A 17,834-nucleotide genomic window follows, 5' to 3' on the forward strand; every position below is an offset into this window, starting at 1 on the left:
TGTGGCATTGACTTCCCTGTGTGGGTCTGAGGAGGATATTTCTGGTGGGGGCATATTCTGGTCCTGGGAGGAGCCATGCTATTCAGAGGATGAGAGCCTTGGGGGGCAGCTGTGACCCTGGAAATGGGCGGGCCCAGCGTCGATGGCCTCTGAGTGTTCTTCACTGAGCCTCCCAAGGGTGGCTAATGGGCTGCCATGGAACATGGGAGCCAGAAGGGGCCTCCTTGGGCCTTAGGCCAGCCCCCCCATGCAACTTTCTGGAAGCAGTCTCAATCCACCCACCTCAGTGCACAACCTCAGGGCCACGTGGGGCGATACACAGGAGCCCCTTTACGTAAGAGCAATGTCGTTGGTGCCCTTGGAAGGAGGCAGTGCAGAGTAGCGTGGAAGGGCCTGCAGTCACACAGACCTTGATTCTAATTCCACCCACTTTACCGATTGGCTGTGTCAACCTCGGCGTCCTCGCCTGTAAAGTGGCGGGGAGGGTTATGTGGGTCAGGCGAGCAACGTGCCCGTGTTGGACGGTAGTGGAGAGGGCAGTGGGCATCTCAAGGCTCTGGCATCAGCAAAAGGGGTGTCCAGTGTGGGTGATGCCAGTGGTAGTGTCCTGACCAGACTGTGTCCCCAGACGTGACCTGGCCTGTCTCAGCGGGCTGCCGGCCCCTCAGTTCCTGCCCCTTTCTAAGTCCACTCCTTTAGCCTTCCTGGTGATCCTGCCTTCCACTGGGTAACCTTCTGAGGAATTCCTTTTCTGCTCCTTGTGGCCAGAATCTGTTTCTGCAGCTGAGAACTTAGATTGATTCAGGACTTAAAGCTTCTAGCACAGTGCCTGGTACAAAAGAAGTGTCCATAAATGATAGCCAGAAATTGTTAGAAAATATCATATCTATCTCTCCATCCATCAATTTAAAAAGAAAATATTGAGTCCCTCTTTTTTTTTTGAGACAGAAAGTCTCACTCTGTTGCCTGGGTTAGAGTGCCGTGGCGTCAGCCTAGCTCACAGCAACCTCAAACTCCTGGGCTCAAGCGATCCTCCTGCCTCAGCCTCCCGAGCAGTAGCTGGGACTGCAGGCATGTGCCACCACGCCCAGCTAATTTTTTTCTATGTATTTTTAGTCGGCCAATTAATTTCTTTCTATTTTTAGTAGACACGGAGTCTCGTTCTTGCTCAATCTGGTTTCGAACTCCTGACCTTGAGCGTTCCGCCCACCTCTGCCTCCCAGAGTGCTAGGATTACAGGCGTGAGATACCACGCCTGGCCTGAGCACCCCTTGTATGGGGTATTGCACCAAATGCTGGGGGTACTGGGGAGAATAAGAGATGGTATGTGCTCTTGAGGAGCTCGCAGTCTAATGGTGGGATTGACACATACAATCTGGTGAATGCCGTAACCCCAGGTCACATGCAGCGTCATGGAGGGGTCCCTGCCTCAGCTTGGTGAGGCTCAGGAACAGAGAAAACTGTTCCTGCTGGGGGCAGTGGGGCCGCCCCACTAACATTAGTGCCTAGAATTATTGGGTCAAAGGGAATTATTGGGGGTGAATGCTCCCTTCTCCCCCAGAGAAGCAGGACTCTATTTGCAGCTTCAGCCTCTGTCCTTGGCTTTGTTAATCTCCTAAGGGACCCTGGTGTTTTGATCCCTCCAAGATCCTTTAAGCCAGGGGTACGGTCCACGTGCTAAGAATGCATTTTGCAGGCCGCGCGCGGTAGCCAAGTAATTTAGACTTACCAGGAGCTATGCAATTGCCAGTGTCTCACCTAAGCAAGTTCACCAAACTGCAGACGAACCTGTCCCGGCTTGGCCCAGCCAGCAGCGTCGCTTTAAGGCGGATTTGGCACCTCCGAAGAGACTCGGATTTTTCCTAGACACAATTTTCAAGGTCTCGTTTTGCGACATTTAGCTACATGTTTGATGAAGAAACCACAAAACCTCAGGAGCCCACATGCAATAATGTCAGACAGAATACGCTGATTCTGTTCTGGGCTTAAATAAATAGAAAGAAATTAATTGGCCAACGAATATATATAGAAAAAACTAGCCGGGCATGGTGGCGCATGCCTGTAGTCCCAGCTACTCGGGAGGCTGAGGCAGCAGGATCGCTTGAGCCCAGGAGTTTGAGGTTGCTGTGAGCTAGGCTGACGCCACGGCACTCACTCTAGCCTGGGCAACAAAGCGAGACTCTGTCTCAAAAAAAAAAAAAAAAGAATGCATTTTGCATTTTTACATGGATGGAAGAAATCAGAAGAATATTTTGTGACCCATGAAAATGATATGCAATTCAAATTTCAGTGTTCATAAATAAAGGTTGGCTGGAGCACAGCCACGCACGTTCGTTTATGCAGGGTCTGCGGCTGCTCTTATGCCACGCTGGCAGTTGAGTAGTTGCCACCGACTATGTGGCCACACAGCTGGAGATGTTGTCTGGCCCTTTACTGAAAGTGTTTGCCGCTCCCTGGTTGAAGCCATCCCTCTGTCACTTGGAGCCTAGAAGTCAGAAACGGGGATGTCGGTCACGGACACTCGGGCATTAGGTTTCTTTCTGCCTTAGCTCAGTGATTCTCCACCAGGGCACATTTGGCAAAGTCCGGAGACATCTTTGGCTATTACAATGGGGTGTGCGTGGGGGGGTGGAAGGTGTGCTGCTGACATTGGATGGGTAGAGGTCGGGACGCTACTGAACATCCTACAATGCACAGGACAGTCCCCCTACGCCTAAGAATGACCAGCCCAAAGCGTGCATAGTGCCACGGCTGAGAAGCACGGGGCTGGAGCTCAGGGCAGGGCCGGGCCGGGCTCCCTCCACGGCCCTGGAACCGAGCACCCGGGAGGCTGTGTGCGCAGCGGGAGGGGGCAACGGAAAGGACCAGGCACGGGGCTTCCCCTCTCCTTGGCACCCCGTGGCTTTTGCACCTGCCTCACATGAAAAAATAGCCTCTTGCCCTGCAGTTCCCCCAAGGAACAGGATAGGTGCCCGTCCCCTTGGCCAGGTGAGCTTGACCCTGGAAGGGGAGGTAGTCATTGAGGCTGCCAGCCATGGCTGTAAGGAGGGGTACCGGGGGCCAGAGACAGGAACAGGGGCGCTCCCGGGGGACCAGGTGAGCAGGGTGCCCAACCCAGGCGGGAGGAGCGTGAGGCTGGGGGAGCCTCGGGGAAGAGGCTGGCAATTCTCCCACCCGACCTTCTGGAGAGTGAGAAGAACAGATGCTGTGGCTGTCAGATGAGATGCTCCTGGCACTTTGGGAAATTGCAGAATTAACAAAAGGACGGTTGCTTTCAGGGAACACAAGCAGGAGCGCAGTGTGTACAGCTGGGCTGGCCTCTGGAGACTCCCTTTCCTTGAAGGGCGAGAAGCAGGGGTCCTCCTGCCGGGGCTCTGGGCTGCTTGGGGATGGGGGGGAGGGTAGAAGCTGGGTTATCAGGCCTGGGGGCAGAATAGGGTCAAGTTAGAGGCAGGGCCAAGTCTGTGCATGGCTTGGAGTCTTGTACGTGGCAGGGCTGTCTGGGGTCATCTCATCTATCCCTCTGCCTCTGGGTCCGGCCTCAGCAGATGGCATCTTGCCGGCGGAGGGCCCAAGCAGAGGGGCCCTCAGCAGGAATGAGAATTCACCAGCTGTTACTTGAAAAGCCCCCAGAAGAAGCAGCCAGCACTCTCTGGAAGCTTTGTGGACAAAGAGGCATGTGTCAGAGGGTCTGCAGGGGTCTGCCCTTCTCCTCGTGGATGGTGGGCAGTGGGAGTCATCGGAGCAGGTGGGGTCTCACCCTGGTCGCCTCCCCGGCCCGCCGGGAGAGGCGGGATGCCGCGACTAGCACTGTATGGCTGGAGAAACCGAGGGAGCTCTGGGGTCCCACCTAGGGGCAGGAGGAAATTTGGACTCCATGCTCCTAAACTCTATTCAGAGAACAGGAAAAGAGAAGGACTAGCAGCGATGATTTCCCAAGTGCGAATGGTTTTCATTGTAACGTGGAGTTAATTCAGACCCAAAGAAAATGCTTTCTGGTGCTAACGTGTGTGACAACCGAGCAGTGGCGGGGTGGGGGTGGGGGGATGGGGAGAGGTGTGCTGTGGAGGCAGGTCCCAGGTGTTGGCGACCAGCCTGCCTGGTCTGGTGGCCAAGGGCTGGCTCACCATCCCCTGCTGGGTGGCTCCAGGGCACAGCTTTGTCCTTGCCAGGCAGGCTCCCGGCTTCCCTGGCGCTGCAGCCGTGGAAGTGTGGGATGGGAGACGGGGCAGGGGAGCTGGGACGCCTGACATCCTGGAGGGCCCTGGACACAGGCCTGGAGAGCCCCTCAGCTGATGGCCGCCTGTCCCTCCCAGAAGTGGACCTGGCCGAGAGTTAAGCCCCTAGCTGGAAGGGCGAGCCAGGCCAGAGGGCAGGAGCGGCAGGCAGATGCGAGGGGTCAGGCCCCCCATTTGCTGCCGTGCCATCCCTCTCCCTGTCAAAAATCGACCCGGGGGACCTCTGGCAGATGCGCCAGGGAGAGGGCCGGGGCTGCCTCCCATTGGCCAGCCGTCCGGCTTCTTGCCGTCTCCTGCCTGGTGTCCCTGCAGCCGGCTGCATTGTTAGCCGGGAGCCTCGGGGGACAGACTTCAGATGGGGGGAAGCGGGTGTGTGTTTTGTTTTGTGGGAGGGAGTCTCTGAACCAAGAACCTATTTGGCTAATGAAGTCATAATTACTCCCGGGCTCACTAATAGAATGAAAGCCGGGGGCTCAGTTAAAAGCCACTGATGGACCCAGGAGAGTGGTCTGACAGCCCTGGGTGGGGGGAGGAGCTGGGGGGGGATGGAAAGGGGTGTCTGTCCGGGTTGGGAGAAGGGGGGAAAGAGGTGGGTTGAAGCTCTGCCCTGGTCTGGGATCTGCCTGCTTCTGGGAACCAAAATCACACATATTCCTCTGTTTAGGATGAGATTCCTGAGAATTACCATGAATACATTGCCTCTTTCTGTCCCCAACTTCCCCAAGCTGAGCACAGCTCGAGGCTGTCTGCTGTTGGTAGGCAGCTAGAGGGCTGGGGCGAGTCTGGGGCAGCCAAAAACCCCAAACTATTTCTGTTTGGCTTTGGAACGAGTACATTTCTGTTTGTGTATTCCCTCCCTCTCCGCCCTTTCAGACGCGGTCCGATGGCCGTAATTTGCAACCTGCGCCTGCTTTCCCCAAGGATGCGGCAGCCGCTGTGGAAGGGGGGGCAGTGCATTCGCTGCGTGGTGCGGGAGCCAGTTCTGGGTTTAGCAATCGCTGTGTGAAACCTACAAGATGAGGGGAGCGGACCAGGCATCACTCCGGGCCTGACGTTCCTCGGGTCAGAGCCACACTGCACGTAATTGAGAGGGGACTGGGGCTCTCTGAGGGCCCTGCCTATTAAAGACCACCTGGAGGGCCGCGGTGCACGTCCAGGCCAGCCCTTGTCCCCTCCCTGCATGGAGCAGGTGGCCTCGACCATGCCGGCCACGCCAGGGCATGGCCCTGCGGAAGACTTGGGGCGGAGGCTGACACTGTGGTTCAGAAAGCACTTTTTGTAAGCTTCTGTTTTTCAAGGACAGGTGGTTCTGGCCGCTCGGATAAGATGTCTAGCCTTATGCTCTCCTGCCTCTCGGGCTGTCGGGGGGCTAGAGGGTCGCACTGTGTCCTAACAGCCAGCTGGAGCTAGACGGAGCAGGAGGGAGGGAAGGGAAGGACGGATTTTCCTGATAAATGAGAGTGGCCTTAACGAGGGACAAGAGCACTTAGGGGACTTTGGGAAAGTTAATAGATGGGGCTGTAGAATGATCTTCCAGCTCTCAACACTCATCACTGGCCCTTGTATACAGCCACTTGGAACCTGATAAAAACTTGCCTTTAGGAAGACAAATATTGGCTGCCCCGTCCCTGCCCCTCGCCCCAATATAACTGTGTGTGCTAGCTGGGCGGTAAATGCAGTCATGCAGGCAGTTTGAATACAGATGAGGTCTGGGTACCTCGCGGGGACCCCTGGGGCCTAAAGATGGGTGACTTGTATTTGTGAACCACCCGCTGTGTGGAGTCCAGGACTGGGGGCCACAGAGGCGCAAGAGACAAGAGCTGGTCCTGCCCTCTAGGTGTTTGCAGCCTGGCCGGGCAGAGGAGGGACAAGTCCCTGCCACACCAGGAGCTTGTGCAGAAGGCTGAGGGCAGCAGGAGCAAGGAGGTTAGGAGAAGCTCCCAGGAGACAGACAGCCCTGTGGGCCAAGGTCAAGGTGGTTATGAAAGGTGGGACCTGATCCTGCTTTGAAGGATGGGGAGGACTTTTGAAGGAAGGAGTAGAGCCTGGGAGAACATTCAGGCAGGGAGAAGAGGGGAAAGTGGAAGGTGATTCGTTCACTTATTGAAAAGTTTAGCACATTATGACATAGTGCTTCCTATGCATCAGAAACTGTTCTTAAATTTTTTTCACATTTTAACTGATTTGATCCTTACAGCGACCTAAGAGGTAGCTACAGTGACAATCTCTATTTTATGGATGAGGAAACTCAGGCAAACAGAGGTCTAAGTAACTTGCCTGGGGTCACACAGCTAGGGCCTGACCTGTCTGCAGAGTCCTGGCTCCTGCTTGGCAGGTACCCAGGGCGGACTGGTGGAGAAGGCTGAGCACTGTCTTGTTTCACTGTCCCCTTCTTGCATGAGCACGAGCCACGTGGCACCCACACTCTCTTCCAGGCTCCCCCCCTCCACCCGGGCCGAGCCGGGAGCCTGCCGGTCCTGCTGCAGCAGAGTGCAGGCGTGAGGGGCCGACGGTTGCAGGGCTGAAGCGCCGGCCGGGCTGCTCCGGCGCGGTGCCTTTCGAGAAAGGACGCCAGGGTCGATTCTGCCCAGGGACGCTTGCTCAGACCCCAAGTGCAGTCGTGAAAGCTGAAGTTTCCCATCAGGCCGACTGGCAGCCAGTACTGGCTCTGCCACGTACCGTGGGCACATTATTCAGCCACTGGGATCACAGTTCCCTCGTGCGGATCAGGACGCAAAGCTACCTGCCGCAAAGGGCTGGCGTGCAGGCTGAAGGCGACGGTTTGCATAAAGCGAGCGTCTCTGTGCCTCGCGCAGTTGGTGTCGGCCTTATTAGTTCCCCTTCTCCTCTTAAGTCACTTAATGTAAATGCATTGCGACCCAAATGCCACCTGGTGCCCTCCTGCCTCTTTGGTGTCGATGTGTACACGGCTCTGTTCCCAGCCAATCCCACGCTCTGTGAAAGTCAAAGCCCTCCTCGCTGCGTTTGTGCCGATAGCGGGGGGCTCATGCTCTGACCCCTGCTGTTCACGTGCGGTCTCTGTGTCTCCCTGCGGCCATTTGGAGGTAAAATTCACCGACTGGTTTGCACGAGACATCCACTCACAGAAAGCAAAATTCGTGAATCGAGCAGGCTTGACTGTCAGTTTGGGGGACCGGAGGCAGGGCCACACCCAGCACACAGCTTTCTCTCTCTGTCCCTCTAATCTGGGGGTCCTCATGCAGTAGCCTGCATCGGAATCACCTGGGGTGGTGGTGGTGGTTAAAACACAGATCCCAGGATTTCCGATTCAGCAGATCAGGGATGCGGCCCAAGAATGTGCGTTTCTACTAGTTCCCAGGTGATTCTGATACTGCTGGTCCAAGGACCACACTTTGAGGGCCGCTGCTGTGATCTCCCTTCTGCCCGCCTCTGTTCCTCCTCTGCTCCCCGCTGGATTGCCCCGGGCCTCCAAAATCTGCCCCCTCCATTATGCTGAACTCTCCCCAGCTGCTATCCGCAAACTCCCTGCCCAGATCAATCCCGGACCCTGCATTTAATAGGATTCAGCCTTTTTAGAGGGCAATTGGGATTTTAAACATATAATCTGTAATTGCGTTTGTTTCAGTGTGGCAGTCTCTGTGTGAAATTGAGCCACTGGAGTTCCCATTTGGGCTCAGTGCGAGTCAGGTGAGCTTCGAGTGATCCCAAGCCAGGGCCCACGTCTGTGTCACGGGTCTACACAAAGGCATGCTTCTCCGAGTTGGGGTCTGGGGCTAATCAGTGGAAAGTTCTGGGGCTGGGGGTGGGAGTGGGGGCTGGGGGCTGGGCTGTTGGGCCGCAGCTGTGGCTCCAAATTGCTCTGAGGCCACTGCCTGGTCCACGTTCCCCCGGCAGGGACTGACATCAAACAAATGGGCCCTGATGCGTTAAGTGGGGAGGGGGAGGCTGCCACGGCCCTTTCTCCGCCTTTCGCCACCTAATCTGAAATGTGCACCAGGACGGGCTGCCTTGATGAGAAGGGCTTTAACTAATTCCCAGATCCCAGCCCTTTGTGGGCAGCTGGGCAAGAGGGGCCACGGCCTTCACTCTTAATAAAGATTGGAAGATGACTTGTCCCCTCCCCACCGGCCCTGCTAATCCAACTCCAAGCCAGAGATTAGCATTTCTAATGGGCTGGGAGGCACAGCCCTCGGGAGACAGGGATGAGGGATGACAGATATTCCCGGGGTCTCCGGGGGCCCTGAATAGAGGCAGTCGCTTTGTCTGGCCTCTGCTGGATCCGGGCTGGCTTTCTTCAAACAGGGCACTCACTTCCTCTCCCCACTTCTGGCCCCTTGAGTGGGGGCTCCTGCTCTAAACCCTGGGCCAGTGGACCCCTCCCGATGTCATGTCCAAGCCCTATATCCAGATATCCAATATCCAAAGATGATATGAAAACCTTGAATTCACCTAGCCGCTTCTTTCAAAGGATTGGTTGTCTCGTTCATTCATTCATATTCATTCATTTTGTCCTTTGGTTGGCACTTGCTGTGTGCCAATTGCAGAGCTGAAAGATGCAGAGATGGAAAACTGATGTCTTGTACTCAGGTGTTCACAATTTAGTAAAACAATAGACCATAGGCTGGGCGCGGTGGCTCATGCTTGTTGTAATGCTAGCACTTTGGGAGGCCGAGGCGGGAGGATCGCTTGAGGTCAGGAGTTCGAGACCAGCCTGAGCAAGAGGGAGGCTCCATTGCTACTCAAAACAGGAAAATTAGCCAGGTGCAGTGGTGCCAGCGAGCCTGCAGTCCCAGCTACTTGGGAGGCTGAGGCAGGAGGATGGTGTGAGTCTGGGAACTTGAGGTTGCAGTGAGCTATGATCATGCCACTGCACTCTAGCCAGGGGATAGAGCAAGACTCTGTCTTAAACAAAAAAAGAGGACAATAAATGTCATATGCCAAACCTCATGAGACATAGGTGCTTCAGGGACACAGCAAGGGGATCTAAATCAGACTGTGCAAATGTATATGTGTGTGGGCGTGTGTGCGCGCACATGCAAGGGTGTCAGGGAAGACGGTGGCACTTGAGCTGCCTTCAAGGAGTCTAAGAGGAATGGTCTATGAAGAGAAAGGGGTTAGAGGGGCTTGGAATGGGAAAGTACAGAGTCTGGAATCAGGAGCTGCAGGAACCTCAACCCCAGTGATTATGAATTATCCAGAAGGGTGTGTGTGAAAGGTGAAGAGGAGAATGTTCCAAGCAGACCCACCTTTGGGCCATAATTTGTTCATGGAACCCACGTTTATTGAGCCCTTTGCCCAGGACACTCTGACATTGCTTTTGTTTACTTGACTTTTTTTTTTTTTTTTTTTGAGACAGAGTCTCACTTTGTTGCGCCCAGGCTAGAGTGAGTGCCATGGCGTCAGCCTAGCTCACAGCAACCTCAAACTCCTGGGCTCAAGCAATCCTCCTGCCTCAGCCTCCCGAGTAGCTGGGACTACAGGCATGCGCCACCATGCCCAGCTAATTTTTTCTATGTATATTAGTTGGCCAATTAATTTCTTTCTATTTATAGTAGAGACGGGGGTCTTGCTCTTGCTCAGGCTGCTCTCGAACCCCTGACCTCCAGCCATCCGCCCGCCTTGGCCTCCCAGAGTGCTAGGATTACAGGCGTGAGCCACCACGCCCGGCCTTGTTTACTTGACTCTTGTCTCCCGTGACAGTCTGAACTTCCTGAGGACTAGAATTCAATCCTGCTGCTTATGTCATTAATTGACACAGAGTAAGTTATTAATACGTTTTTTTTTTAAATTGAATCGAACTTAAAAAACCTGGGGAATGTGAGAATTTTTGCATGTCAGAGGAGTTGGAAATAGCTAGGATGGCTAAAATTTAGGGTGCATTTGGAGAGTGGAGAAAAATGAGGCTGGAGAGGTGTGAGGGTCAGACCACCAAAGGTCTAACCTGCCAAACCCTGGAGTTTAGATTTTTTTATCCTGTTATAGCAAATGAAGGTTTCAAGGGAACTACATGATCAGATTTACATTTTAGAAGATCCCTCTGGCTGCAGTTCATGGGGAGCAGACACAGGTGGCAAGGACGCTGTCAACTGAAGCCACAAGGGCTTGGACTGGGGATGAGACAGTGCAAACGGACGTGAGGGGTGAGTCACAGAGGACAGCCTATGAACTTGAGAGCCTCGAGCAAGGACCTTCCTAATATTCCAAGGAGCAGGCAGGGAGGTTCAGAGGTGTTGTGAGATACCCTCGACAATGTGGGAGGGACCAGACCTGGAACTAAGGTCTCATTTGGATCTAATGAAGCGATAACCCCTCCGGGCAGCGATCTGCTCTGAGGACTTTGGAGGGGAGAGTAAGCACAGGTGGGCCAGGTAGTTTCCTGGTGATGCTTTGTCCGAGAGCATTGGGTCCGCGTCTTCCGGAATCCTTTTGTCCTTATTTCGCTCTAGTGCCTGTCAACTGCCAGCTAACTGCAACTGTCCACAGGAGCAGAACTGCCTCCCAGCCCTGCCTTCTCCCCAACCCCCACAGCCCCCTTGAGGAAAGGGAGGGGGTTACGATGTCTGGGGGTCCCTCACAACCCACCTTGCCTGGGCGATGCTGCTCTTCGTCCAGTGCTCGGCGGGAGTCGGCACCACCGTGGGCGGAAGTGTCGGGAGGCATGGTGCCCGTGAGCATTGGTCCTGGGCCACCACGGCCTCTCTGTCTCTCGTCCTTTCCTCTTTGCTTGTTGACCGAGATTCCTTCGAGCCGACTGAGGAGGGTTGTGGTTTGCAGTAAGCAGTTTTAGTCATTCTTTCAACACTATTCAATGTCTGTTTTGCTCCAGGCACAATGCTGGTCGGATGCTAACGTTCTATCTAAGCACAAGGGGTGCAGTGAGGGGCTGGGACTCGGGGTGCCATCGAAGATTTCTCTCCTCCCAACCTCTCCAACATGGCACTCTTATTTTTTTGGAGACAGAGTCTTGCTTTGTTGCTCGGGCTAGAGTGCCATGGCATCAGCCTAGCTCACAGAGACCTCAAACTCCTGGGCTCAAGTGATCCTCCTGCCTCAGCCTCCCGAGTAGCTGGGACTACAGATGTGCACCACTACCACTCAGGTAATTTTTTCTATTTTTAGTAGAGATGGAGTCTTGCTCTTGCTCAGGCTGGTCTCGAACTCCTGACCTCAGCACTCTGGGAGGCCAAGGTGGGAGAGTCACCTAGGATTATAGGCCTGAGGACTGCACCCGGCTGGAACATGGCACTTTTTAAACGTTGCATGTGCACACACATCACATTGAATTGGAGGGTGCCTCCGTGACTGTACACATTCCTATACCCGTCACTCTATGTTTAAAATACAAATTATGCAAACGAGTCTTCCAGAATAAGACCACTTCTACGTGGTGGCTGGGAGGGCAGAATTCCATTAAGCGTGTGCTGTCTGGCGCCCACGAAAAGCCCTTTGATTCACTTCCACCTTTAACCCCATGACATCCCTTTCCCACCCATTAACCAAGCAAAATGAACAGGTCGCATGGCCCGGGTCCATTTTGAACAACTTTTATTATACGTTTAGTGTTCTCTATACAAAAGAAATCAGTTTTTTTTTTTTTTCTTTTTTACAGTGATTTCAAAAAAAATTCTGAATAATTTGGCCTTTTCATTGCTCATGCAGTCAGTTTATAAGTCCATGTATTAGACGGTCCTCCACGGCCCAGACGTCTTCCCTGCTGAAGGTCGTGCGTGACACCCTCAGATAGCGCACCTGTCACTGATGAAGTTGGTTAATGCAAAATAACTCACAAAGAGGGAAGGACACGGTGTGAGAGGGGTTAAAGCAAGGGCTGCCATGGAGAGTTAGATGTTTAACCAGTGGGAAGCAGATCAGACCAATTTGCGGGTGTGCGGGAGGGACAGAGACACTGGGAAAAGTATTTTTCCCAGGACAAGAACAAATTGGACTGGCGGGAGATAATGTGTGTGTGGTGGTGGGACCAGAACAGAAGGTGGCCACGTTGCAGGTGACCGACACTCAGCTCAGGAGGAGCAGGGGGACGACACTGAGGACATTGCAATGGGGAACTAGAATAAAAGAGCAGGTCAGAGCAGCATCTGATCTGCGTCGCTTTTTGAAAAAGAAACTAGTGCACAAAATTCTGGGTATTGTCTCCCAGAGTTTTGTGTTTATTGCTTCACTGAAGTCTTTACACCTGCTGAACCCCCGCCCTGCAAAGCCCAGGGTGGCAGGCTTGCCCCCCAGGGCAGAAGGGACAGAGACCCCCCCCCCCCCCCCCCGTCTGACCTCGATTCCAAGGAGCGCGGAAGGCCTGGCGTGTGACAAATGCAAGCGACACCTTTCCCGGGGAGGGAGGGGCGGGTACGGTCTAGGTTTCACAGTAACAAATGCCAGTCAGCTTGTCACTCTCTTCCGCTGGCCCGGGTCTGCCCTTCACTGCACAGCTGGGTTAGCCACAGCCCGTTAGACGGAACGATCTGGGACTCAGAAAAATCCCGTTTTGTCTTTCCTTTTGGGGGGGGGGAGAAGCTGGCAGGACGGATCTTAAGTAACACCTCTGTTTCGAAGCAGGCAGCTGTGGTGAGATGAAAGACACTGGACAAGGAGTCAGAAGGCCCAAGCTCAAGCCCTGTAACCCTACCTCCACTTACCAGCTGTGTGACCTTGAGCAAGTCCCCTACCCCCCCCTGGATTTTTACCACGTCCATGCAGTAAGTCATTTCCATTAGATCAGCTCTGCGATCCCTTCACGTGCCGAGTCTGATTCTGTCCTAAGCTAGACGCCTTTGGACCTGTTTCGTCTCCATCCTTATCCTCGTGGAGTACTCACTTAATACTCATATACTGATGAGAGGAACGTTGGTTTGGGTGTGGCTTTCCCTCTGGTCCTCCTCCGAACGTGTCTCAGGAAGGCCTGTTCTCTTAGCAGCGGGGGGAAGAGAAAAGGGCATTTCCCTGGGTGTGGGCTGTGCAGGATGGGGACAGCCCCAGGGTGTGGTTTGAATTCACAGGGGGTGACCCTGTCCAGGTCAGGGAGGGGCTGCCCCGGAGGTGGGGCTCTGCCTGTGTACCCCAGGGTCTGAGTCTTCTCCTGACATTTCAAGCTCTTTGCTTCACGTCCTATTTTTCTTTTTAAAATCAGGGACCTCCTACATGCTACTCCTCAGCCACTGTGCAAAGCCCAAGCATGACGTTCTACTCAATGGGTGGACCGAACCGCAAGCATGGGCTTGTGTGCGTTTGGCAGGGGCCGGGCAGGAGGCCCCTCTACGCCAACATGTCACGAGTAGGGGGCGGTGTCCTCTGCCAGCACCCCAGGAACCTGCTGCCCTCCTGCTGGCACGTGACAGCCGACAGAAAGGCTGAGAATCTTCTCCTCCTCAGAGGGTCAGCAAGGCAGCCTCACACGGCTGAGACAAGAACATGCAAAATCCAACTCCTTCCATCAACGGGCTGTTGGTGACACCCTAAGACCCCACCTTGCTCCAGGAGGGGCTGGAAAGGGCCTGTGCCGTGCCTGGGGGACAGCTTCCCTCTGCGTGGACTGGCTTCTCCCCCTCCTACAAGCCAGGCACCCACACACGGCCCTCTGCATCTCGTCTCACAGGGGCCTGCGTGTGGACCAGCCCCCTCTAAGACAGTCATCGTCACCTCTTGCAAGTACTGCACTGCAACAGGGCTGCCGTGTGCTGCAGGTGGCATGCCCGGGCGCTGGGTTCGGCAGGGGAGCTCGTCCTTTACTGGAGAACCCAGAAGCATCCCCAGGTCTGTTTCCACCCTTCCTAAGGCTCACCATGGTCAGGGAAACCATGCATGCACTCTCTGGGCCCCGGTTACAGACGTACCTTGCAGGGCAAGTATGGTTGGCCCTGGCTGACTTTCGGACATGTGGTCACTTCTCCAGACCTAGGGACTGGCCGGGAAGGGTGTGGACCAGATGTCTCCAATCTCTCGGGGAAGAGGAGATGGGCAAGGAAGGCAGCCATTCTAGCCTGCCCTTTAGCTCAAGTCCAACCCACTCCTCAACGGCAAGGTAGAGAAAGATGGGTCCCACCTGCTGTAACCCCTGCAACAGTGTCCTTCCCACACCCTCAGGTGGGCTCTTGCCCTCTGCGGGGAGAGCTATTTAAAGGAGGGACTGAACAGGGGAGACAGAGGCATAAAAATACGGACAGGTTACGCAGCTTGCCCCAAGGGGCAAAGCAAAGAGGCTCAGGAAACAGGGCGCTTCTCAACCCCACCCTGTGGTTCCAACTGCCCTGTCCCGGAGGACCAAGCTCTCCCTTGGAATCCCCTCCCTGCGGGCTTGCGCCCGTCAGTGGCTTGAGCAATGGCGGGCACAATGCTCCCAACTCGGTGGCCCCCATGTCCCAAGACCCGGTTCCAGGACTGCTAGCTCCACGTGGGCAGCGACCACATCTGACTCCCTCACCATGGTACTCGGGCTCAGGCCTGTTTTCAGACGACACGTTCAAATAGTCTTCGCAGAATCCAGAGTAGATGAACGAAGGGATGAGTGAGAGCACAGGAAGCCACGGCTCCTGGGGTTGGAGCCCCGGCAATGGGACGTCTCGAGTCACTGCAAGATGACCTGCACCTCTTCCCTCCCAGCCAGACAGGCTGCAGCACCATTGGTTTGCCCGCTCCTGGCGTCGCCGTTGGTATGTTCCGAGAGACCCAGCTGGCAGGACTGCCGGCCTCTGGCATGGGCTCCGGGGAAAACGGACTCTCCTCTTCCAGGAAGGGATCGCCTCCTTCCCCTGCAATCCACAGCCCCAAAAGTCTGATTTCTCTGAGCATGTGCCAGCTTTGCTTGCGGAAAACTTAGTTCTTCAGCCTGTAGGGTGGTCACGACCATGGGTGGTGGGAGCAGCTCTCAGCACCCGCAGGACAGCAGCCCGAGAGAGGAGCTAACGGCGTTCTCTTGGTACACAAAGGAGGGTGGCTCAGAGCCTGGCAGGACGCTGGGATGAGGCGCAGACAGGCCGAGGACTCAGCGTTCCCCAGACCCTTAAGACAGAAGGAGCCCTTCTCAGGCATCAGTTTGTGTGGCCATGATGACATGTAACTGTCCCTTCCTGCACTAAGGGCCTGTTCTCGGGGCAATAGGTTCACCTGCATGTCCTGTGCAGTATGGAATGAGTGCCTGAGATGCTGACTACTCTGCTCAGATCCAAAGTGGTTTCTGGAAAGGCCAGGTCTTTAACTCAGCACACGGGCACACTGCCCCGACATGCCCTTCAGGGACAGCGGGCCCGGGCTACAGGAGGGCCCTGCTGCAGCCAAGCAGGTGCTGGAGGAGGGGCCCCCTGAGCTCTCTCCCCAAAGCCCCACTGTTCACCCTGTCCCCTTTGAGGTGTCCAGGCATCAGCCCTGGCCAGGGCTTGGCCCAAACCACCTTTATATGCTCTCAGGTTCAAACCACCTGACTGGCTCAGCTCTGGTTTCTTACCTGCAGACTGTGTGTGTGTGTGTCTATGGGCTTGATCTTCAACTGAATGATTATTAAGTGATGCAAGCATTGCTAATACCGTTGCGGCTTAAACATGTGGCAATGATGTTTTAACAGAGTCACTGAAGGACACAGCCCTGGTCCCGCCCAGGCCCCCGGCTAGCCGCTGGAGGCTCAGGGCGGAGCTGGCTGTGCCTGTGGCCGCTGATCCATTCCTGGGGGTCAGCTTCGCCCTCCTGACGCTGACTTGAGCTCCAGAACCAGCTAAGGGTTACTCCCAGGCTCAAGATCTCCCTCTCTGCCTGACCCCGAGGCTAGGTACCTTTGGTTTCAAAAATGGATTAGGTGGGGAGGGTGAAGGCGGCACCTTCGGTCTGAGAACTGCAGGGCTGCGAGCGTCCCCGTCGGGGGCAGAGGGGTGAGGGCATCGGAGGAGCGGCTGCTTCTGGTCCTGGCGGGACGCTTGCATGGGCCACCCTGCCCTCCTCGAGACAGACAGACGTGGCTGGAGGCCTCAAGGCTTGTGGGAGGGCTGGGGAGACCCGGGAACTCCAGGGATAGGGCAGAGCTGCGTAAGGCATACGAAGAGCATCGAGTCCTCCCCGGGCGGGGCTGTCACAGCGCTGTCAGCACGGAGCCACCTCGGGGTCCCCTGATATGTGTGCGCCCTCATGGAAGGACGGACTGGCTCAGTCTCGGGGTAGCAAGTCCCCACACACCGTTATCAACCGTGAGCCTCAGCTTCATACAGAATTGACCAAGGAGACGACATCCGCTGGAGAGGAAAGGGGGAGCAGTGCTTTGCACCCCCAAACACACCAGCAAAGCTTGGGCATCGTGGGGCCCCGCCTCTCGGGCAGGTGCCCTCTACTCCGGACATAGCCGCCGTGGTCCTCTCTCCGACATCCTGCACTTCGCTAATGGGGAGGAAGGAAGTCCAAACCCAGCCTTCCTCTTCTCTCTCGAGGCCAGCACCGTGCCGCCCCCGGGGCCAGACCTCTGCCTTCTCCTGCTTCAGGTACGCAGTCGCCGGGTGTCCCTCTATCAGTGCCCACTCGTGTTCCTCCAACTTCCCCGGAGTCAGAGCAGCTCACGTCCCGGATGCTCCGGAGGAGGGGGCGGGGCAGGGCATGAAAGGGGGGCAAGAGGCAAACTCACCTCTCAACCCAACCCGAGAGGCAAGGAGGCCTGCACGCCCTCTCCTTGCCAAAAATACTGTCATTTTCCAGAAAGGGGCCAGGCCCAGCTCAGCAACCGATGAGGCCAGGGCGGAGGGGCTGGGACCAGGGAGGCGTATGGCGAGAAAGGCATCCTTCGGGAATACGTTGGCCCGGTGGTGGCGTGAATACTATAGCTTTTCTGCATGTTCTGTCCGGATCACTCCTTTTGCCTATCTTTGCGGTTTCCTGGGGGAGAGTCCACCTATTTTTTTTTTTTCCAGGGACACGTCTTCAAAACGAAAAGGAAATGGAGACATCGGGTCTGGAGGGGAAGATGCACAAAGCAAGATACAGACAATGAAAAGTAGCGTAACCGAGGGAAACGGGTGAGTGGGGGCCAGGGTGGGCGGGGCCGGGCTCCCTCCAGCTGAGCGCAGCGGTGGCTCCAGCTCTCCCACGCTGGTGGCACCCGGCGTTTAGGGGGTCATCGGGAGGGGGCTTGTGGGTGTCTGGTGTTACTGGTCCTCACAGCCTGGCGGACCCCCATACCGAACCCTCGTCCCTGAAGGAGGTGGCGGCTTTGCAGTGGCTTCGTCTCCCCCTCTCCCTTCCTCCCACTTGCAAAGTAGTGCCTGTGCCCGGGTGGGCCCCGTTAGGCCAGAGAGTAGATGGCATTGACGGGTGACGTGGCCTCTGAGCTCTCGTTGCCCTCCGTTTCCTCCTTGTCCTTTTTGACCGTGTACTGGCCGATGAAGGAGCCGTCCTCGTTGAACTGCCCCTCCCCGCCCTCGCCATAGTCCACCAGGCTGTCGTCGCTCTCCTGCTGCTTGATGGTGCCGTCCAGGGACGTCTGGCTGCCCTGCAGGGGCTTGTTGTCCTCGTCACTGGCCAGGGAGAGAGAGAGGATCAGAGCCCAGCCCAAACCCAGGTGGGGCGGGACACGGCGGCCCGCTGCTAGCTCGGCAAAGACGGGACACCCAGGGATGGCCCAGCCCGGCCAGT

General features: G+C 55.8%; 1 protein-coding gene across 20 annotated transcripts in view; it reads right to left on the bottom strand.

Moving 5' to 3' along the window:
* Positions 1-11,748: 11,748 nt before the first annotated feature.
* The window catches only part of NFASC (neurofascin), a 75,191-nt gene continuing 69,105 nt past the window's right edge, over positions 11,749-17,834 (bottom strand). For all 20 annotated transcript variants that reach the window (XM_012759546.2, XM_075996920.1, XM_012759539.2 and 17 more), the window contains one exon: positions 11,749-17,716. In XM_012759546.2, the coding sequence (XP_012615000.1) occupies positions 17,485-17,716 (232 nt within the window). In that variant the 3' untranslated portion in view covers positions 11,749-17,484. The remainder of the gene's footprint in view (positions 17,717-17,834) is intronic.

Source organism: Microcebus murinus, chromosome 23, assembly GCF_040939455.1.
Source record: "Microcebus murinus isolate Inina chromosome 23, M.murinus_Inina_mat1.0, whole genome shotgun sequence".
NCBI lineage: Eukaryota > Metazoa > Chordata > Mammalia > Primates > Cheirogaleidae > Microcebus > Microcebus murinus.